The sequence below is a fragment of the Notamacropus eugenii genome, chromosome 7 (assembly GCF_028372415.1).
Source record: "Notamacropus eugenii isolate mMacEug1 chromosome 7, mMacEug1.pri_v2, whole genome shotgun sequence".
In the NCBI taxonomy this organism is placed as follows: Eukaryota; Metazoa; Chordata; class Mammalia; order Diprotodontia; family Macropodidae; genus Notamacropus; species Notamacropus eugenii.
In genome coordinates, this window is record NC_092878.1 from 136823716 (window position 1) to 136846084 (window position 22369).

A 22369-nucleotide genomic window follows, 5' to 3' on the forward strand; every position below is an offset into this window, starting at 1 on the left:
AATAGTAGGGGACACGTTAGTGGAGAGTTCATAGTAGGGAAATTTTTATATTAGTTCATACCTATGCCTTCAACTGTATGAAAACATCCTCTGCTGATAGAGATCAGTAATGTCAGGCAGCTGGATGGCAAAACAGATGGACCTAGAAAACCAGAGTTCCAATCCCACCTTACACACTTACTAGCTATGTAATCCTGGACAAGTCTCTTAACCTGTCTGTCTCAGTTTCCTAACCTACCTCTCAGGATGGCTCAGAGGATCAAATGAGGTATCTGTAAAGTGCCCTGTAAACCTTCAAGTGCCACATAAATGTTATCCTCATCCTTATTACTATCTGTGACATATAGTCTTAAGAGAACTGCTGCAGGCGCAGAGGCTAGTTTATTTCAGCAGCAAAACTTCCAACTCCCAAGGTTGGCCCCGCTATCCACTAGACCACAATGCCTCCCTTCAGACAAAACATGAGAAGAAAAAGAAAGCTTTTCCAGAGCAGTGTAGAAATCATTTTATCTTGAATCAACCTACAATTAGTTCAGGAACAAGCTCTGTAGAGATTAGAAAATAGATCTGTGATCCTACTGACATTCAACAGATACATCATGAATTACATAAAACTATTATTCATGAGATCAGAAAACTCCAGTAGCAGGAAGTGCCGGTCAATCTTTAGCTTCACATCTGTTAGTATACAGAGAAGTACAAGGAGCTGAGAGAAGACTGCATTCTGCTCTTGGGATTTATATCTTCAACACAGTCCGAATGCTAGAGAAAAGAAACTCAGCATTACTGACCACAAATGAAAAACCTGCCTCTTCTTGTCCCACACACATTAAGCTATTGAAACGGTCTTTAAAAGCCTTGGTATTATCGTTCATAAACTATTAGCAATGAGAAAGGTTACTGTCCCTTCCTCCACCCCCCAAATCAGGAAGAGAACAGCATAGAATAAAAGGTATTTTTATGGTATGAAGATAAAAGATGTGCCTGACACATCTTTAGAACTTTGTCAGGTCATCAACCTCTGCAGTCCAAAGCACCATCAATTTGGTCAAGTGATGTCTATGGGTGCTTGATGAGGAGGGGGAGGAGGAGAGGGCACAAAGAAGGTGACAATATTTTTTAAAGGAATAGGAGGGGAAAGCAGTTTTCATAGGGGCCACCCAAGGGTGTGTATTCACACTGAGTTTATCTACTCCTGTTTTATGCTCTTTCCGTGTGAAGGATAACAGATAATAATTCCTCAGCTTGTAGAAATGTCAATAAAATACAACCCTGAAATTCTCAATCAATTACCATACTTTGTGACCCAGCCAAGGGGAAAGTTTACCTCTTTCCTGAGTGCATCAACTCAAAGGCTTCATTAATTTGATCAAAAGGCAGGTTGTGAGTCACAAACTCATCAACTCTGATCTTCTTGGACATGTATTCAGACACCAGCTTTGGGACGCTTTCTACACTCTTCCATCCTAAAAGTAACCCAAAGATAAGTGAAATGATTGCGTTCCAGTGAACAACTGGATAGTCAGAAGATGGTCTGTGTCTACAGGCAGTAGGAAACAAACCATTCAGCTACCAGATCATGGCTTTTCCTTTAATGGTCCTCAAGATTTAGCAAAGTCTTTATCGGGACCTCAGAGGCAAGTCCACACCTGAACAAAAATCCCCTCTGTAACACAGATGATCATTAAGTGGTCAGACAGTCTCCACTTTAAGACTCGTCTGATTTTAAAAGTCTCCTGAAGCATAGCTCTTATTTTCTTATTGACCTGAAATTTGCCCCTCTATAATATTCACCTCTTGGCTTTCTTTCTACCCTTTGGAACTAGCAAAATAAAGACAAATTCTGATTCCATGTTACAACTCAAAACATCTGGATACAACCCCCAAACAGCCTCCCTCTGCCCTAGTTTTTTCTTATGCCTTGGAAAGAAGTGGATTTTCTTTCACTGGGGGCCTTCAAGCAAAGACTGGTTGACCACTTCTAGGGGATGGTGTAGAGAGGATTCTTTTCCAGAGATGGGTTTGATGAGCTGACAGCTTTTCTTTTCTACTTAAGTCTTCTTACTTCAGTCTTTTTTACTTTCTACTTAAGTCTTTCTACTTCCTATTTAAGTCTTTTCTACTTCTGAACCTCCAGATTCTCATCTAGGTTGAACACCCACAGTTCCTTGAATTAAAGCAAAGTTCCACGTCCCTTCACCATTATTACAACGCCAACTTCTTGAGAATAAGGATTGTTTCTTTCTGGTCTTTGTTATTCCCAGCTCCTAGAACAGCACTTTGCAAATGCAAATAAACAGAAGTTTAATAAAAGATGGAGGTGGTGCCTAGACCTCAACAACATACTTAAGATGTGGTCTGTCTAGGGCAGAACATGGCTGGGTTATGGCCTCCCTCATTCAGGATGTTTGCCATTTCAAGAAAACATTAACACTGTTGACTGCCACAAATAAATGAAATAGTGGATGAGGAAGGGGACTGATCTGAGTTTTTTTTCCCCAACTACTAACATTATAGTATGCTTAAGTAATGCATGGGGAAAACAATTAAAATTACGGTAATGGGGGTGGGGATGGGGAGAAGACTTAGTTAGATTTAACTTCTTATTATGACTTTCCTGACTTTAAGATCTGTACTTAAATAGATGACAATCACTCAAAATATGAGAAGTAAAATATGAGGTATCTGTGCAAAACTGGAGAAGGAAAGGGGTGGTAAGTTTGTCAGCTGTAAACTGCTCACCTTCCATTTCAACATTCCCCTAAGAATGCCTTCTGACCCTGTTGGTTCCAGAACGGATTCTACTGCGGTCACCTGGCTCATACCCTGTCTTAAATGATCACCACCCCAGGCAAAGAAGTGGAATTGAGTGGGGATGCATTAACTGGCTTTGGCTGAACAAATTTTGGTATCATGAAGACAATACAATATTGTATGTGTTCATCCTTTGTTGCCGAAGAAGACCATGCCATCAGAGAAATGATACGACTTGCACTTGACTTTGTTTTGAGTGAGGGAGGGCTGTGCAGGTCACCAGCCTCACTTCTCCTCCAGAGCCATCTGAATCCAGTGACCAGATATTCATCAGGATGACTGGACATGACTCAGGATGAGGCAAGTGACTTGCCCAAGGTCACACAGCTAGTGAGTGTCAAGTGTCTGAGGTAAGATTTGAACTCAGGTCCTCCTGACTCCTGCACTGGTGCTCTATCCACTGCACCACCTAGCTGCCCCAATACAATAGTACTACAGCAGTGTAAGAAATAATGTCATAGATGGTTTGAGAGAAAACTGGGAAGACTTGTAGACACTGATAGAAAGTAAGTTTCAGTAGCAGGCGAACAATTCATATAACCAACCACAACACTGTAAAAATGATTCTGAATCATTTTAATTATCTCGAAAATAGCCCTGAACGATTTAAGAACTCTGATCAACATGGGAATGTGCCATGATTCCAGTCATGCCTGTTGCCTGACAGTGAGATAATGGATTGTCAGTCAGTCAGCTAGAATTTATTAAGGCCTACTACGTGTCAAATACTGTGTTCAGAGCTGGAGATATAAAGAAACCCAAAGTCAGTCCTTGTTCTCAAGGTGTTCGTAGTCTAATGGGTGAGACAACATGCAACAAGTATGTTTAGACAAGGCATCCAGGATAAACTGGAGATAATCTCAGAGGGAAGGCACTAGCATTAACGGGGTCTGGGGAAAGCTTCTCGCAGAAGGTAGGACTTTGACTGAGACCTGTAGGAAGCCAGGCAAGGTACAAGTAAGGGATAAGGGAGAGCATTCCAGGCAGAGGGGACAGTGAGAGATGTCCAGAGCTAAGAGGCGGAGTGCTTACAGAATTGCCAGGAGGCCAGAATCACTGGAGCAAAGAGAACACACTGAGGAGGAAGCTACGGAAAGGTAGGAAGGGTCAAGGTTACAAAAAGCTTCAGATGCAAAGAGGAGGATATTATATTTTTGTCCTTTTGTTTTTTTAAATTTTTATTAATTTATTTTCAGTTTTCTATAGTCACTTCCTTAAGTCTTGGATTTCTCCCCTTCCCTCTCCAAGACGGAATGCAATTTTATATGGGTTCTACATGTACATTCTTACTAACACATCTGAGGATATTATATCTGATCTTGGAACTGTCAGGGAGCCAATGGAGTTTACAGAGTTTATTGCCATCAGCAAAGTGATGGCATTTCTGATACCAGCAGGCCTTAGACAAAGTCATAGTCAGGACCAAAATTAATTGACCTCTTCCATTTTTTAACCTCTTTCCCCTGAAGGACTATGAAAAGGCAGTTAGATGGTGCAAGTGGATAGAATGATGGGCCTGGAGTCAGAAAAACTCATTTTCCCGAGTTCAAATCTGGCTTCAGATACTTACTAGCTGTGTGACTCTAGGGAGGTCACTTAACCATGTTTGCTTCAGTTTTCTCATCTGTAAAATGAACTGGAGAAGGAAATGGCAAACTACTCCAGTTATCTCTGCCAAGAAAACTCCAAATGGGGTCACAAAGAGCCAGATACAATGAAAAACAACTCTGAACAAGGCATATGAAACTATTCTGACAGTCTACTTCTGGTCTACCAAATATTTACCCTCTCAGTTGTGTACTCAGGAAAGAGAATAGCAAAAGAAATTTAAAATCATCCTGGGTTTAGAAAGTGTTTTATGATTAGTTTGGGCTGTCTTATTTAAAAAAATACCACTTATTTGGTTCATAATGTTCAAAAGTGCTAACATGATCTCAGGCTACCTTAAGGGGCTTGTCTGCAAGGGAGGTGAGGGCTCTGTTGTTTTCTGCCCTAGCCAGACCACAAATGTCATACTGAGCTATGGCAACCAGAACCTATTTTAGGAAGATGAGTGACAAGCTAGAACACATGCAAAAGTTGACAACTGGCACAGTGAAGAGGACTTTAAATCCTTGCCCTGGGAAGTTCAATGGAAGGATGTGTGGAAAGAGTCATGGTTTTGAGTCAGATCAGGGTTCAAATCACCCGATGCTTATGAGTTGTGTGACCTTGAGCAAGTCACAAGCTCCTTAAGTGTTAGGTTCCTTACTTATAAAATGAGGGAGTTGGGTTAGGTGGTTTCTGAGGTTCTTTGCAGATCCAAAATCCATGATCTTATGAATCAAGAGTTGAGTCAGGGGAAGAGGGAAAGGTGGACAGGGAAAGAGACATGTTGCCATTATAAATCTGAACCACGGGTATAAGGAAAAGGTATTCAACTTGATTTTCATGGTTCCAGAAGTTAGAAATGGGTGTGTAAATCTAATTAGTGTATAAGAGAGGTAGTGGGCAGTCTCATTTTGTAAGGGAAAAAATTTTGCTTATAGAAGTAACTTGACAAATTTGCAACTCCACCAAAAAGATGAATGAACCTGTTCCTCCCCAAGCCTCTTAGCACTGAGTTTCATGGCTTTTAATTATTTTTCGATGGTGTATCTCTTGATTATTAGTGAGGCTGAGTATTTTTCAAAGTGATTATTAACAATCTATTTCTTCTCTTTTGAAAACTCTTTATATCCTCTGACCATTTATTTACCAAGGCTTGGGAACTAGAACAGTGGCTTTTTAACAGTGTTATTTTAGATGCTAAGTTCTATGTTTTCCTCCCTATAGTTTCCCTGTTATTTTTAATTATTTGTTTTTATTCTGAAGTGGTCCAACATATCTCTTGTCTTTAATAAGGCTTCCTATTTTTTGAATTAAAAAAAATTCCCCTCTGATTGAGATACCGTAGCATTGTCTTTCCTTCTACATTTTCAAGTTTTTGTTTAAATCTATCATCTAGTTGGTATTCACTAAGGTAGTTGGGTTTAATGTCTACTCTTGACAATCTTTTGCTCAGGTTTTATATTCTAAAAGGCTATCTATGAGGCACTAACCATGCATGATACACATCTGTTTGGATGCAGGCTTTATTTACCCTGATCAGCTGATTTTTTGCCCAGCCCCAGGTAGTTTTGAGGATTACCATTCTACCATATGCTTTAAGGTCTGGGGAATTCAAGACCCCTTTTTTAAAATCAGATTTTCCTTTCAATATGCTTTTTTCTAAATAGGTATTTTAAAAATTTATTGAATGAAACAAGCCTTTCCATAACATAGTATAATAAAAACGATGCTTGCCCATGAAACAGCAAATCTATTATGTATAACTTACTATTCTTTTAATTACCATGTAAATTTCTTTCTTTTTCTTCTCTTTCTTCCCCCAGCCCAAGAGATGGCTACCATTAGACACAAAAAAATGTGTGTGTATATACACATACACACATATGCAAAATTATCCTTTACATGCTTCTATTTATCAGTTGTTTCTCTGGATGCAGATAGCATCTTCCTTCATATATCCTTTACAGTTAATTTTGGTATTTATAATAGTCAAAATGACTTATTCACTCAAAGTCATTCTTTAAACAGTATTTTTGCTTGATTTTCCATATAAATTTCATTATGGTTTTTGTGTAGTTCTGTAAAGAAGACCCTTAGTATTTTCAATGATATTGTATTAAATAAAAAAATTATTTAGGGTGCTTAGGCAGGTATTAAATTTTCACATACCAACTAAAGCACGCTTTGTTGATGGGTATAAACCACTCTGGGATGAAATTTTTCCATGGAAAGCACACAAAAGGGAGTCATAGAAGTGAATTACCTCCAAAGGCCGTCCCTTTCCACGTGCGGCCTGTTACCAGCTGAAATGGACGAGTGGCGATCTCCTGACCGGATGCGGCTACTCCAACAATGACGCTGACTCCCCATCCTTTATGGCAGGCTTCTAGGGCTGCTCGCTGAGGACCCAGACACAGAGACCCAGCAAAGAGTAGGAAAGGAGATATACACAGTGAGTGAGGAGTTGTATTTATGGGGTGGGGTGATGGAGATCTCTATAGAAGGTCAGGCTTTTTAAAAAATAAAAAAACCAAAACCCAAACTTATTTTAAAGAACAAATTACCCCTCCCCCCAACCCATTAGCTGTTTGTTACTTTAAAATATAATTTCACAACTCAAATGAGTCTAGCACTGGTTCACAATCCATAACAATGAACTCTCACTGCAAATGGTATCAGTGATTTCAAAAAGACAAAATAACACTAACAGAATAACCCTGTAAAGCTCAACGAGCTTCTCTTCCACCTTTTTCATTTTAAAATTTTACCTTGAATCTCCAAAAGCTTGTCACTTATTTAACAAATATGTGGGAGACACTGAGATTAGCAAGAGTTTGTTGACTGTTCATAGGTTTAGTTTTTTGTTTGTTCCTAGAATGGTCAATGTTGGCTTATCATATATATGTACATATGTACATATTTATACCCACACACACAGACACACACGCATGCACAAAACTTGTTTTGTAAAGTTTGGATTCAGTCAAAGGGCTGCACTTAAGGACCTAGAGGGCCACATGTGGTCTCAAGTTTGCAGGTTCCCCACCTGATATACACATACTGCTTGGGGACCTCAAACCTTAACAAATAATATCATTTATAAATTATATAATATCTTAATAAAGTTGTTGCTTGAGTCATTTTAGGTGCAAAGAGATATTTTCTTTTACCATTCTTTCCCACTCCTTTATCACTTCGCTACTGTGGCCCAAGTAATTAAAATCTATTTAATTGTAATAAGGGCTTATCTTCTTATAAATCAGGGAATTTTATCCTAAGCTATTACTAATATAACAATATGACTGTATCAATGTAATCCAGCATTTAGCAGAGTCCCTGGCACATAGTAGGTACTCAATGGTTTTTGATTTAATAATAATGACAGATTAATAATAATTCTCACTTAAATAGCACAAATTAAAGTATACAAAATACATTATAAACATCTCATTTGAGCCCAAGAGAGGTACCATAGGTATGATTATCTCCATTTTATCAGCAAAGGGAGATTAAGTGACTTGCCCAAGAATACACAGAAAATGTTGAAGGTGGGAACCTAGCTCACTTGATGCTCTCCTATCCTGCTGTCTGTATTATTAATTAAGGAAGCAGCATAAAAAAAAGCAAAAACCTCACTACCATGTAAGACTGAATGAAGCCAAGCACACTTACCATGATGCCCACATTACCAATACACTCAAAAGAAAAGTCCACTCCACCATCAGTCATTTCCACCAGCACTTCCTGGATTGGCTTCTTGAAATCTTGAGGGTTAATACATTCGGTGGCTCCAAACTCCTTGGCCTTTGCAAATTTGTCTTTGTTGATGTCTATCCCAATGATGCGGGAAGCCCCTGCCACTTTGCAGCCCATGATCACGGCCAAGCCAACACCTCCCAGGCCAAAGACGGCACATGTAGAGCCAGGCTCCACCTGGATGGAGAAGAAATCCTATGAGACCCCAATTCCCAGGACCAATACATTTAAACCACCGACTTTCAAAACAAGCCAAACCAACATCATCTTTTTAGATAAGCACAGTGAATGACCCCAACGGGATATACAGCACCTTTAAAATGCTAGATTAAGCACAAAATTGATCAGGCTAACCTTTTTTTTTTTTTTGGTGAGAAATTAAGATGAACCATGTTCTTACCTTGGCCGTGTTGATAGCGGCACCATATCCAGTTGAAATGCCACAACCCAGGAGGCAGACTTTATCCAGGGGTGCTAAAGGATCAATTTTAGTCAAAGAGATATCAGCCACAACTGTGTATTCAGAAAATGTGCTGGTCCCCATGAAATGAAAAATTTGCTTCCCTTTGCAAGAAAACCGGCTTGTATTATCAGGCATCAATCCCTTTCCTTGGGTAACTCTAAAGAAAAGAAAAATGGAAAATAAAGGATAAAGCAGGGTTTCATAAAATCCATGAGAGAGTAGGGGAAAAAATTGAAAGAAAGATTTGTACAACCATGGAATCTTCAGATCTAGCAGGAAACTTGTCATCTGGTCCAGTGCCCTCATTTTATAGAGAAATCTGAGACCAGATCTCATAGCTATTTAGTGACTGAAATGGGACTAGACTCTAAATCTGAGGCCAGAAATGGTTAAGTGACTGTAGGATCTCACAGTTATTTAGTTATTGAAATAGGACTAGATTCCAAGACTCTGACTTGTCAATGGTCCCTTTCACTCCAAGAATAGTATGACTGAAGTCAAGATTCCAAAATAATAACTAATCTCAACTCATAATACAGAGAATCATAAGCATGCGATGTACCATAAAGGAAATCTAGAAGAAATACAGAAGTCTACAATTCAGCAAATATTTACTGAGCACCTACTATATACCGGGCATTATTCTAGGTGCTGGGCATGCAAGGACAAAAAACAGTAGTCCTCGTCCCTTGCTCTCAAGGTGGAAGATCAAATATTATACATATGAGGAATAGCAAAGGTGTCTTGGCTAGAATGCAGAATTGTGTAAGGATCAATAATGTGAAATTAATTTGGAAAGACAGACTGGAGCTAGGCGATGATGGACTTTATTTATTTTTTAAATTTATTTCCAATTGTATGATAAAGACAATTTTTAACATCCATCTTTTACAAAATTTTGAGTTCCAAATTTTTCTCTTTCCCTCTCTCCCCTTTTCCTAAAACATGAAGCAATTTGATATAGGTTACTTATGTACCATCATGTAAGATTTATTTCCGTGTCAGTCATAGTTGCAAAAAAAGAAATAGACCAAAAGGGGAAAAAAATGCATGAAAAAATAAAGCACAAATAGCATGCTTCAATCTGCATTCAGAGTTCATCAGTTCCTTCTCTGGTGGATAGCATTTTCCATCATGAGTCTTTTGTAATTGTCTTAGATCATTGCTGAGAAGAGCTAAGCCACTTATAATTAATCACCACACAGTGTTGCTGTTAACTGTGTACAATGTTCCAGTTCTGCTCATTTCACTTTGCATCAGTTCATACAAGTCTTTCCAGGTTTTTCTGAAATCTAGCTGCTCATGTGATGGGTTTTAAATGACAGGTAGGGGAGTTTCTATTTGATCCCACAGTCCATAGGGTGCTTTGAGATTTCTTAATCAGAAAAGCGACAAGTTCAGACTTATACTTTAGGGATGGCAATTTGGCAGATTTGTCAAAGATGACTGGACAAGAGAAATTGGACGCATGTAGATGAATTAGAAGGGTACCGAAATAATGCAGGAGAGAGATGAGGGCTGGGACTAAGACGGTGGATGAGAGTGGAAGGAAGTGGAGAGAGATGACAGATTTTTTGAGAAAACATCGGTAAGACTTGGCAACTGATTGCTAAAGGGGTTAAGGGAGGGATAAAGAGTGGATCCAGGATGACTCTGAGGCTGTGAATCAGGGTGGTTGGAATAATAATGGTAACCATGATGGAGAAAAGGCTGTTTGAAAAAGTGTTAGTTTTGGGGGCTAAGACAAGAGTTGTGCTTTAGATATGTTGAATGTGAGATGCCTGTGGGACATCGAGGTGGAGATATCTACTCTAGCAGGCAGTTGATATGGGACTCATTGATGCTCAGGAGAAATGAGGGCCAGATATGAAGATTTAAGAAGCACCTAAATAAAGATGACAGTCAGACCAAAGGGAAGTGATGAGTTCACCAAAATGGCTCACGTGCTCTTCCATATCTTTTTGTTAGTAGTATGAAGGAGCTGTGACTTCCTCTGCCTGGAGGAGCTCAGAGTGTGTGAACTTCTGCCATCAGGGCTGAGAACCCATTTATGAGGTGGTCAAAGGAACAACACTCTAGGCTTGGAGTTTGAAAGACACATAGAAGCTATGTGTTCTAAGGAAGGGTATCCAATATTTCTAAGCCTCAATTTTCTTATCTATAAAATAGGGATAATACCACATACAGCAATTATCTCATGGGGTGGCTATGAGGCTCCAACGACATGACAAATGTCAACATCAGAAATGGATATTTAAGGTGCTATTTTTATTTAATGGATTTTAAGGTGCTGCTGCCCTAAAAACCAGGGCCTTTTTCCATTTGACTTAAAGCTAAAACCTCTTAAACGTGTGGTGTTCTCCATTAAATGCCAGCTGCTGGGGAGTGGACCATCTCTACTTTTCTATCTGTATTCCTAGTGCTTTCCACAGTGTTTACTAAATTCTTTTCATTCGTTCACCCAGCCATGCTGCTTTGAACAATACAAACATTTACAGGATGGAAATTCCCAATTACTAACAGAAAAACCAAAAAAGTGAAGAGGTTATAAAAGTATAAAATTGGAGTTTCATTTCAATCAAATGTTTTTCTCTAAAATAAATGCTAACATAAAATAATCAATATCTTAAGACAGTATCCAGGTGGGCAAAGTTTTGGATCTGATCAACTAATGGCTCAGAGAAGTTCATGAAGAGAAATGACCAGTCGCAAAATGTCTATATTCCAAGATGTATTCTTTTCAAAACCTGCCATGAGTTTGAGGAACTCAGACCATGTGCACTTCTTTTGACACTTCATGTCAGTGTTTCTTGGCAGTCATTAGAAAGGGAGCTTCTTGAGGGCAGGGCTGTTTTTGCCTTTTTTTTGTATCCTTTGTATCCCCAGCACTCAGTATCTGATTTCAGAAAGCAATTAATAAATGCTTATTGACGGACTGACCACCATTTGCTCAAAATATCAAATGACAACAACACAGTAAAAGAGATAACCAGCAGCTGGTAAGTTTCCTCTTGAAATAAACTAAAATAAGATTAGGAACAAAAGACCAGGGGTTTATGGAGCCCCAAAAGTCTACAGATAGATTTCAGAGAGTCAGTGAACTTGGATGGGAAAAAAATATCTCTATTTCAACATAATTGATTTGCTTTTATAATCTTATATATCTTTTTTTTGGGGGGGAAGAGGGGTTAAGTGACCTGACCGGCATTACACAGCTAGTAAGTGTCTGAGGCTGGACTTGTATTTATATCCTCCTGACTCCAGGGTTGGTGCTCTAGCCACTGTGTCACCTGGCAGCCCCTTTATGTATCTTATTTTATGCAAATAAAAACATTATTCTGAGAAGAGGTCCACAGGGCTCCCTGGAATGACAAGGGGTTCATGACATACAAAAGGTTAAGAAGCCTTTCTCTGACTACAAGGAGCTAAGGACAAGTGCTGATTCACAATGGCAGAAGTTTCATCATAGGATAGCCTCTCACTCTCTCCTATACCGATGAAATCATAGGTCTTTACCATAAAAAGTAATAAATAAAATCAATCTAGCTAAATTTCTAAAATTTGTCAGTGGACCAAAAACCTCTAAGAGACTAATGTCAGTTCAGATAAATCTTAGAACAAAATTATCATAGTTCACTAAATAGTCACAAGAGTTAAATAAGAAATTAATTTTATTATTATTATATTATTTTAAAAAATCAAATGGATCTTTGCTTGGTGATTTTTGTGCATTCGTTAACAAATAAACAAAAACTTCAATGATACTCACCTGATCTTCTGGCAAAGGTTTGTTTTAGGATTCTTGCAAAATTTGCATTCTCCACACTGTGGGATGTAAAGCGGGATGACAGTGTCACCTGGGAAACACACAGAAAGAGTAAGCACTTTTAGCAGATAGATTCTATTTCCTAGTAAAAAGATCTTGCAACTGTTACTAAAAGTACAAAAAGTATCCTTGTCTCAGTATGTCATTTGATTTTGGCTGGATTGAAAAGCTGTTGAGAAAAGGAGCCAAGACTTGCCTAGAGTCAGGAGGACCTGAGTTCAAATCCAGCCTGAGATACTTGACAGTTACTAGCTGTGTGAGCCTGGGCAAGTCACTTAACCCTGATTGCCTTGCAAAAAAAAAAAAGAAAGAAAGAAAAAGAAAAAAAACCCCAAGAGGAGTTGAGACCAACAATGTTAACTACTGGATATACAATGTAACCTTTCTCTTCCCACATGCTGTTTTTATCTGTGTCCTGTTTTTATCTCAGTGATAATCCCAGGACAGAGACTCCAGAACACTGAGGACAAAACTTTAACTTTGGTAAAGCATTTAAAAAAGAGCTATTAATAAGTTCTTAATTGAGAACAATTTGGAACAAAGCTGGCTTAGGGTCTTCAAATGCTTTCAGAGAAGCAGTAGCCTATGAAATCAGAGAACAAAAAGCCTTGTATTTGTCAAATGAAGAGTGAGATCAATCTTGACAAGTCACTGAGCAGGCAATCTCCCACTCAATGAAAGATGCGGGCAGATAATCAGAAAAGTGATTTTCTTATAGTAACAAGCCCAGAAATTCAAGTGTCCAATCATGCGCCCACCTGCTTGAAACTTAGTCACTCCTTCGCCAACACTCTCCACGATTCCAGCTCCTTCATGTCCCAAAATCACTGGAAAACACCCTTCTGGATCTGCCCCACTCAGTGTATAGGCATCAGTATGGCAAACGGCAGTGGCAAGAATCTGTCAGGGTGTTCAGAGAAGCAGAATGTCGATGAGCCTATGCATGTGTGCAGGCAACTCAGAATATATGCAAGGATAGGTGCTGTGCCTTTAATTTTGTTAGGATCATATATTTAGGGCTGGAAAGACCTTTAAAAGCTATTAAATCCAGGTCCCTCATTTTACAGATAAGGAAATAGAGGCTTAGAGTAGTCAAGGTCACACAAGGGAGAAGTAGCTGGTTTTCGAATGGAATCACAACATCATGTGATCCATTTTCCCTGATTTCTATCAAGAAATCCCTTCAAGACAGGGACTATTTCATTTTTTTCTTTGTATCTCCAGAGCCTTAATACAGTGCCTGGAACAGAGCAGGTCTTTAATAAATGCTTATTTGATTGATTTTAGTGATATATACACACACTATAACATTGAGAAAAGTGATTATTTTTCTGCTGTATTAATAACCAATTATTAAATGAGGATGAATTTAGGATCTATTTCCTCATTCTGGGACCAGCCCTTGTAGGTCATTTAGACAGTCTCTGCTGGACAAGGCTGATAGAAGAGACTGACCTAATCTTTTGGGTACATGTTTCATGGTCTTGGGTGGACCCCACCAACTAAGACACCGTACTTTTATTTCTAGTGTAAACAGAATCTAATATAGTTGCATTCTATCCCCAAAGCATTGAGCTCATGGCCTTGTACCCCTCCAATGCAGTCTAGAAGAACTCAGCTTATGATGGAGAAAACTAACCTGAGTGGCTTGGACAGAGACGGATTTCCCTGTCCAGATAGCTGGAGGTGGCTGAGTCTCATGATTGAGCCACATTCTCAGCAGGAGGAGCTGAAGGCTTTCAGCCCATCTCCTTATTTGAAAGTCTACCCCCTCATTAATTGTCTACTAATCAAAGTTGATTTTTACCTATAAGAAGCATCCCCCTTTCTAAGGGTATTTAAGCATTCGATGATCTCCATGGTTTTGTCTTTGGTTGGCAAGAGAGACCACTAACCAAGATTTATTGATTACCAGACAGCCGAATTAATAAATGATTAATTACCCAGAACTCTGCCTCTCAGGCTCTTCATTTGTTTCAACATATATGTTATCAGACATATCTTTATGGAAGAACATGCTGAGGACAGCCGCTGGGGCCAATGAAGGCACACATGATGATTTTCAGTATTATAAAGGCACTTGTGGCTTGGAGAAGGGCCAGTTTGTTCCCTCCTCCTTGGCTGTCCTGACTCCAGAGAGTGACATCTTTCTTACAACCACTATGAGAAGCAAGGAGGCTGTAGGAAGCTGGTGTTTCACATGGGAGGATCCAACCAGCTCAACCCCAGAGGAAGCCTAAAAGAGACAGAGGCCAACCAATGCCTCATGGGAAGAAAAAGGGGAAAAAACCAAGCGGCTTTACTGACCTCCAAGTGCCTTTATTGATCTTGCTTCATCTCCATTTCTGTCCTATAGGAAGGGTTCTCTAAAGAACTCCGAACTCAAATCACTTATCCAGAAAACCTGGATTGAGGATCAAACTTTGCCAGTGACTCAGATGTGTAATTACCTTAACTCGAACTTCATGAGCTTTTGGTGGTGCAACTTCGATTTCCTCTATAGAAAGAGGTTTACCAGCCTCCCAGGCCACAGCAGCCTTGCACTTTATAACCTAGAGTAAAGAAGAAAGGGCAAGCTTTTATTCTCTTGAGTAAGGCATTCTTATGGGAAATAACCAATGGAGGTTCAGGAGAAGACATTAAAAAAATTCCATCTGCTTTAGAGAGAAGCGAGACTACTAGATCAACTGTTATTTTTCCTTGTTCTCCAAGACCAATGATATCAGAAGGGTGCTGTTTTGACTTGAAAGTGAATTGGATTTAAGTGAGGCAGGGCTGTACAAAGTCATCAGCCTCACTCTCTCCTTTGGAGCCATCTGGGTAAGACATAGATTGGGAGGGGACATGGCTCTAGATATCGTGGGAGACCTTGGCCTTTCTAAGCTAAGATCTTTCTCAGGTCTCAGTTTGTTTGAGGCAACACCCATTCAGTGATTAAGGCTAAGTAAGAAATGAGGCAAAAGATGGCCTCTTATTGTTTATGGTATCAGACAAAGTTTATGTACTGATGTTTTTCTTTGTTACAAAGGAAAATTAGACCTAGTTGGAAATTATTTTGATGTACGTACAAAAGGCCTCAATAAAATACATTTCAAAAAACAGAATAAACCACTTTGATGAATTTGGAGATTACTGATAATTGTCTGTGAATATTAATCCTAACAAAATAAACCACAGGTTCACAACTCATCTGGATATCACTGAATAAAGAATAGTGATAAAGAAATAAAGTTAACAAAGCAAGTAATCTCTGATGATCAGTTTATCAGTAAATAGAAAAATCTTTTGATGAAGTTTTCACTAAAACAGAAATGTGAATATTAAATCTGACAGTCCAGCAAAGGATTTAGATATTCATATTAGGATTCTTTGTCATTTCAGAAGGATGTATGCCTCAAAGCAAAATCCCAGAGGAAGATTTCTGAATACCTGACTATAAACAACCATGTCTAGGGACAAGTATAATGGCACACACAAATATGCTTCTAAAACATAGCAGGAATTGTTTATTGCATATCCAAAGCAAAAACCAAGCCAAGCATTGGAAACCCATGACTACTAAGTCTACACGGTATCTAAGCTATACTTCCTCTCCAATCAAAATAACACTACCAGTGCTTCAAAAAAGCCCGTTGATTGACTACGCTAAGGTTACAATCACCATTCCAGTGACTTTCCGTATTATAAGTCCTTTCTCTGGTTACCACTAGCTGATAAGTGTTGTCTTCCTTCTATTTAATATAATGTAAAGCTCTTAGGGGTAGGGACTGTTCATTTTTCAAATTGTATCCCTGGCACTTAACACAGTGCCCAGCACACAGTAAGTGTTTGCTAAATGCTTTTTCATTCATTCATTTAATTCATTGATTTTGTATTCAACCTAGGTAGCGGTGATTACCAGAATGGTTACATGTAAATACAAGGTTTCCCCTTAACTGATAGGGCATTATAAAATAATTGGTAGAAATCTAAATCCTGGGAAAGGTGTGAATTCCTCCTCCATTGTCCAGAAGTTTCCAAAACTTTAGACAGAGATTCCCAAACTTATTTGGCCTACCACCCCTTTAAAAAAAAATTACTTGGTGTTCCCCTGGAAATCTACTTTCTTTAACCTTTTTTTTTGAAATTTGCATCATTTCAAAAAAATATAAAATTTTTAAAATTGATGTGTCTTAAGTTTAATAATTTATTGTCAATTTGTTTTTTTCCTCCACTGAAATTTTAATGATGCAGTACTGTGTCAGGTAACTATATAGCATCGTATTGTAAATAAGTCATTACATGCACATATTCCTGCTGATGCATGCTGGAATTCCTGACAACGTACAACATGCTTGCCTGCCAACACTTGCGTGTTAAGACCTGTTGGCAGACTTGACCACCCATTGGTTATAACTTGCATTTTGTGTGTTTCTTTGGAAAATAATGTAATCACTATGACTTTAACTCTTTTACACAACAGATGAAATATGTACGAACAGTTTCTTAAAATTTCCTTATGCTTCCAATGCCCCCTTATTTTTACTCAGTGCCCCCAACTGCACCTGAGTGGGATAAAGTGAAGACTTCTCATCTAGAGTAGATCAGACCCTAGGCCTGAGCTTTTAAACTTAAAGGTGTAAAACCACTTGCAACCCCCTCTCCCAAAACCCTTTGTAGAACAAAGGAAATGTTTGTTCAGTTTCTTTTTCAGTTCTTTGCATCAGAGGAATTTCTGAGAATACGCCACTTGCTCAAAACATTAACCAATAGAGTTAAAGGTTAAATTGGAGGTGGGGGGGAGAATTTTGTGGTTTTTAGCTTTATAATCCTGCATCTGCTCTTGTAAGATGCTTCCCTGCTCCAGGAAACTGGTGAAGGGACTGCCTGCTTCTTGCAAGAATCAAATAAAGGACTTTCTGTTTATACTTTGAGATGCCTCTGAGTAGTCAATTTGAGTAGGGATCTTGCCATCCCACACACACCTGAGGCTACTACCAACCCCGCCTGGATGGTTCCAGCATGTGCCCTTCTGCCTCCCAGGTATTGCCCACTTTGGAAACCAGTGCTTAGAACAAATAACAACAACAGCAGGAGAAAAAAAGTAAGTTTCCAAGCCAGGTACTTTTGGGTGTTTTCTCTCCTTGAAGGCAGTCATTAGGTACATAAAGCACAAAATCCAGATTTTACTTATCACCTATGCCAAAAATTTAACATTTCTATCTACTTTGCCTCTCAAAAGGGCTTCACTTTTCTCTCCTCAGTGATGATAGTTTTAGGAAAATAAAAATACTATCTTAAGTCTATAGAGATGTTCAGCACTTTGATGTTTGGGACACTGTACCCAGCTACAAGACAAGTTAGTACATCTTCCCTTCCCAGTCCTGACCCTAGAGCTGGCAAGTTCAACTGTACATTTCTTTCCCACTGATTCACTTGCTTCTTATCCTGGCTCATGTTTTGCTATGTGTCAGCCCTGAGTTATTCCTATCTTGCGCTTTCTTGGCACCTACTGCTAAACCATACCAGAGACCACATGACCTGATCACGTCCATTACAAATTTATCAGTCAGTACATTGGTAATGTACAAATATTTTGTACTTGTTTTTGTACTTTCCTCCAGTAGAATGTAAGTTTGTCAATTAAGGACTATCTTTGTATCTCCATGCCTGGCACATAGTAGGTACTTCATAAATTTTTGTAGAATGAATTAAAAGAGGAATGGATACCAGCTTATACAATTTTTAAAAAATAATTTTTGAGCGATTGGTTTCAAAACTAATCATTTATCTTTTCCTCCAAACCTACTATTTTTCCAAACGTCCATATTTCATTTTTTTAGGCTCAGTTCCTTTATTTTTTTGTCCATAGTACTTGATTTTTTTCCAATTACATGGAAAGATAGTTTTCAACATTTATTTTCATAGGATTTTGCAAACTTCCCAATTTCCAAAGAAATTGTGGCCTAGTTCATGACCTTCTCTCCTTACTCTCACTGACTTCACGTATCCAATGGGTTGCCACATCTTGCTGTATCTGATGCCTTCTGTGTATTCCCAGAGCTACCACCCTGGCTCAGGACCTCATTCCTTCTCCTCTATGCAACAGCCAATCCTAAGTGCTCTGACAAAGTGATTTTTTTTTTTAAGTACAGATCTGACCATGTCACTCCCTTATTCAAACTCAAAGATTATTGACATACTAGGATAAAATATTAACTAACTCCTCTGTTTGGCTGTTGATATTTTTTACAATCTGGATCCAAAACTGTTTTCCAGCTTTATTATACATGGCATATTCAGCACTTTATGGTCTAGGTAAACAGGCCTCCTGGATCTCCCAGGTTCCATTTTCCTCCCTGCCTTTAAATTGGATGTCTCAGTGCCTGGAAAACAATCCCTCCTCTCATATGCTTTAAAGAATCCCTCTCTTTTTTCAAGATAGGCTCATGCAGTGCCTTTGAACTGAAGTCTTTCCTGATCCCAACTGCTAGTGGCCTCCTTCCCAATATGGCTCTCTGTGTGTAAACTTCTTAACAGTAACTAAGAGTTATTCTTTTTATTCAGTGCCTGGAAAACAGCAGACCTTAATGAATTCAGGTTGCTTGTTTATGAAATATTTTAGAAAATTAGCAACTTGAGAGATACAACACAGATTGTTCATAGTTTAATTATTTTACTCTTGTCTCTTTGTGCCTGCCCATTGTAAGATATCCAGGTTTATGGATACCTGGATAACCTCTTTGTTTCTAAAAGTGAAATAGGAATCACAATATGCTTGTCCCCAAAACTTGTCTCAAAAGTGGCCACTGGTGCCACTGTTTGAAATGAATTCAACTAAGCACAGACAAGGTACTCCATTACACATTGAATGGACAGATAATGACAAAAAATTAAATTGGCCCTACCCTAAAGGAGTATTCAATGAGATGAACCAGGACTGATGCATACATATTTGCCTCTCCTTCTAGTCTTATGATTTACAGTCACAGAATTTCAGGCCTGAAGGGCTCTTCAATGGATTATGAGAACATAGTGAATATCCATCATTTTACAGAAACTGAAGTCCTAAGACAGGGTGACTTGTCCAAAATCACAGAACTGATTAACGGCAGGCTTGGACTAAAGCCCACCTCTACTTACTCCTGATCCAGACGTTGGGGGTTTAAGTCATCTAAGACCACACCAGGGTTGAGGCAAAGCCCCTTTCCCTAAGGATAGCTAGCCACCATGCTGCTGATGACCTGAGTTCAACTCTCTTCCAGTGCTGTGGGGTGAGCAAAATCACTTACCCAGATTCCTCCTTTCCTAAATGGTTTAAGGGCACACTGATTCAGAATTGGACCTTGGAGGCTGTCTAGTTCAATTTCATTTTACTGGTAAGAAACTGGAGCCCAGAGAGTGCTCAAGGTTGCTCTGAGGAGGGGCTTTGAATACAGATGCTTTGACGCCAAATGGGGTGATTTTTCTATCACACCATTCACAGGACCATAACTTTGTACCTGAAAGGCTGGAGGTTTATGATACCTGAGAACAGTATGACATATATTGCCTGCCCCACAAAGGTAAAGTGAGAGGTCGTTATAAATGATAAAGCCATCTAGAAATCCCAGCTGTTATTAGTGACAAACTCCTACAAAGTCCTTCCTGATAGGGTTCCACACTTGGGAACAAAGATTCAGGGCTGGGAGGGACCTTATACATCCTCTAGTTCTGTCCCCAGTTTTACAGACTTCAGAGAGGTTAAATAACTTGTCCAAAGCTCTGAGGCAAGTTTTGAACTTGGGTCCGTGGACTCCAAAGTCGGGACTAACACAATATAATTTGTTGCACGATTTCCCTTCCTGACACTAACATTACTCCTACTTTCGAGCCTTTGTTACAGGTTATCCCCATTAAAGGTTATCCCATTTGCCTCTCGGGACAATGGGTCTTTTCAGTGTCCCCAGATAGGGTTGCAATCCCTTTGAATATTTCCTATTTCTCACATGCCTATTTGCAATTTTCTCTCTCCTCCATAAGCTGCTGAAAGCAAAGACTGCTGTATCCCCAGCGCTTAAAAACCGCTGGTGGACTGCGGCACACAGTATGCGCTTCATGAATGCTCAAGCTCTCCCCGCTATCGCTCCATCTGTTTCTCGGGAGGCTGATACTATGTAGCGAGTTTGATTTCCTTTCCGCAGGATATTGTGCAAATCACCGCCACCCGGGCAGCTCGAGCCAGGCCACATGGAGCATCCCTGGGTCCCGGGGCTGGAAGCCGCAGTCGGGCAGCGCTCCCGCGCCCTGCCCGCAGCCGCTTTCCTTCCACCCGCGGCCTCCTCCCCCACGCACAGCCAGCGCCCAGGCCCAAGGTCTGGGGCCAGGGGCGCCCGATCGGCGCTTCTGCCTGAGAACGCGGCGGCTTCCCGGGCACGTTCCCCGCTCCTCGGCCCCCACCGGACCGCGCGTCCCTACAACGCGTTACCTGGCCCGCCATGTCCTCCCGCCTTCCGCGCTGCACGCAGAGCCCGATGCCCCAGGCTGGTGCCCGACTCTGCCGTGCGTCCGGCCGCGTCACCGCCACCCGCGCAGCGTGGAGGCCGGCTCTCTCCTCCCCTTCCTTCCGGTCCGGGAGAAGGGGCGAGTCGGCCTCCGGGGCTGCTTCCCCTGCCCCATCACGTGAAATGTGATCCCCCGGGGGGTTATTTTTTGTTTGTGCCACGGGGACCGGGTGGAAGGCGCAACATTTCCCGCAGCTCTGGCGCGCGGGCTGTAGAGCATCGGGGGAGTACCCCAGCTTCTCTTGGCCATAGCCAAGCCTGTTTCCGGGGGAGGGATTTTTAAAATAAGCGCGTCGGTGGGTGTCTGGGTAATTTCTCCTAATCGAAGGGCGTTATCTGTAGTCCTCTGTTCTAAAGGTGACTGTGAGGCAGCAGGAGCCCCGCGGGTAATTGTCCGCCAGCCATTCAACCCATGGCCGACTTCAGGAGAAACTGTTGATTGTAGGAGAAAGTTTCCCAGCTTTCTGTGGTGAATCCCTACCAATCCTGAAAAAAAGAAGTCACGCTCCTTTTAGCAAAAGTTTGTGCAAATATGTTTATTTATTCACATTTTATTCAAACAAAATTAGGAGTTTATTACAGTTTATGATATAAAAGACATTGACTATACTCCCCCAGAGCTAGAAATCCCTGGCAGGGTTCTTAGTGTGTGGGATGGCTCAGGTCCCTACATAAATCAATTACTCAGAGGCTTCTCAAAGTGATGACAGAAAAGTGATTTATTCGATTCTCGAGAAGCGGGGCTCACCTGTAGGAGTAGGAAAGCCGAAGACAAAGAAAAGGGCAGTGATTTATATAGACCCTAACGCAAGTCCCTCCTCCCCCCACTGACCATTATCCTCATTAGCTGAGAATATGGTTTTACATTCTAGACACGAAATCTAACCAATCCCTTTTGAAATGAAGACATCGAGGAATTATGTAAGTTTTGTCCAATCATTGAGACCCTAATACACTACACAATTTTATATCCTTATATAGAACTATTCTATTCTAAAAATATTGTAACCTTGAGCCTTTAGGCCTTACCTCACCCCTGGGAGAAAAATTACAATCTGAGGAGTCTTCACTAAGTCTATCCCACTCATTAGTGTATTCGCTGTCTCCAGTAATTAGTGCCCCAGTTCCATTTAACCAATTAAGATCAATGAGCTTTTATAAAAGGATATTTATTGAGCACAAAGCACAAGAAGAGAAATAGAAATGAGTAAAAAACGACATCTGTCACAGAAGCAGAGATTTATTGGACCTATAGTTTAAGGCATTTGAAGAAACTGAGATCCAGAGAATTTAAGGTTCTTGCCCAAGGTCAATGGCATTAGATGCTAGTCCTCCTGACTCCAGAATCAGCATTGTCTACTAGTCTGTGAGAGACAGCAAAAGTTAAGTTTTCACAGT

General features: G+C 40.1%; 1 protein-coding gene across 1 annotated transcript; it reads right to left on the minus strand.

Moving 5' to 3' along the window:
• Positions 1-480: 480 nt before the first annotated feature.
• On the minus strand, positions 481-21458 carry ADH5 (alcohol dehydrogenase 5 (class III), chi polypeptide). The gene is made up of 9 exons (XM_072624226.1): positions 20896-21458; positions 14900-15001; positions 13208-13349; positions 12393-12480; positions 8561-8780; positions 8077-8337; positions 6668-6803; positions 1328-1466; positions 481-762 (listed from the first exon to the last, which is right to left on the minus strand). Exons 1-9 carry the CDS (start codon positions 20905-20907, stop codon positions 738-740), a joined length of 1125 nt encoding a protein of 374 aa, XP_072480327.1. The 5' UTR covers positions 20908-21458; the 3' UTR covers positions 481-737.
• Between the last annotated feature and the right edge of the window lie 911 nt (positions 21459-22369).

What these genes read in the sequence shown, in the direction of transcription:
- ADH5 (XM_072624226.1), bottom strand. An exon ending in CCGCTATCAACACGGCCAAG is followed by an intron (nt 8,338 to 8,560) that starts GTAAGAACATGG and finishes TTCTCCATCCAG; the next exon opens with GTGGAGCCTGGCTCTACATG. An exon ending in TTGATGCACTCAGGAAAGAG is followed by an intron (nt 763 to 1,327) that starts GTAAACTTTCCC and finishes TCTTTTCTCTAG; the next exon opens with CATTCGGACTGTGTTGAAGA.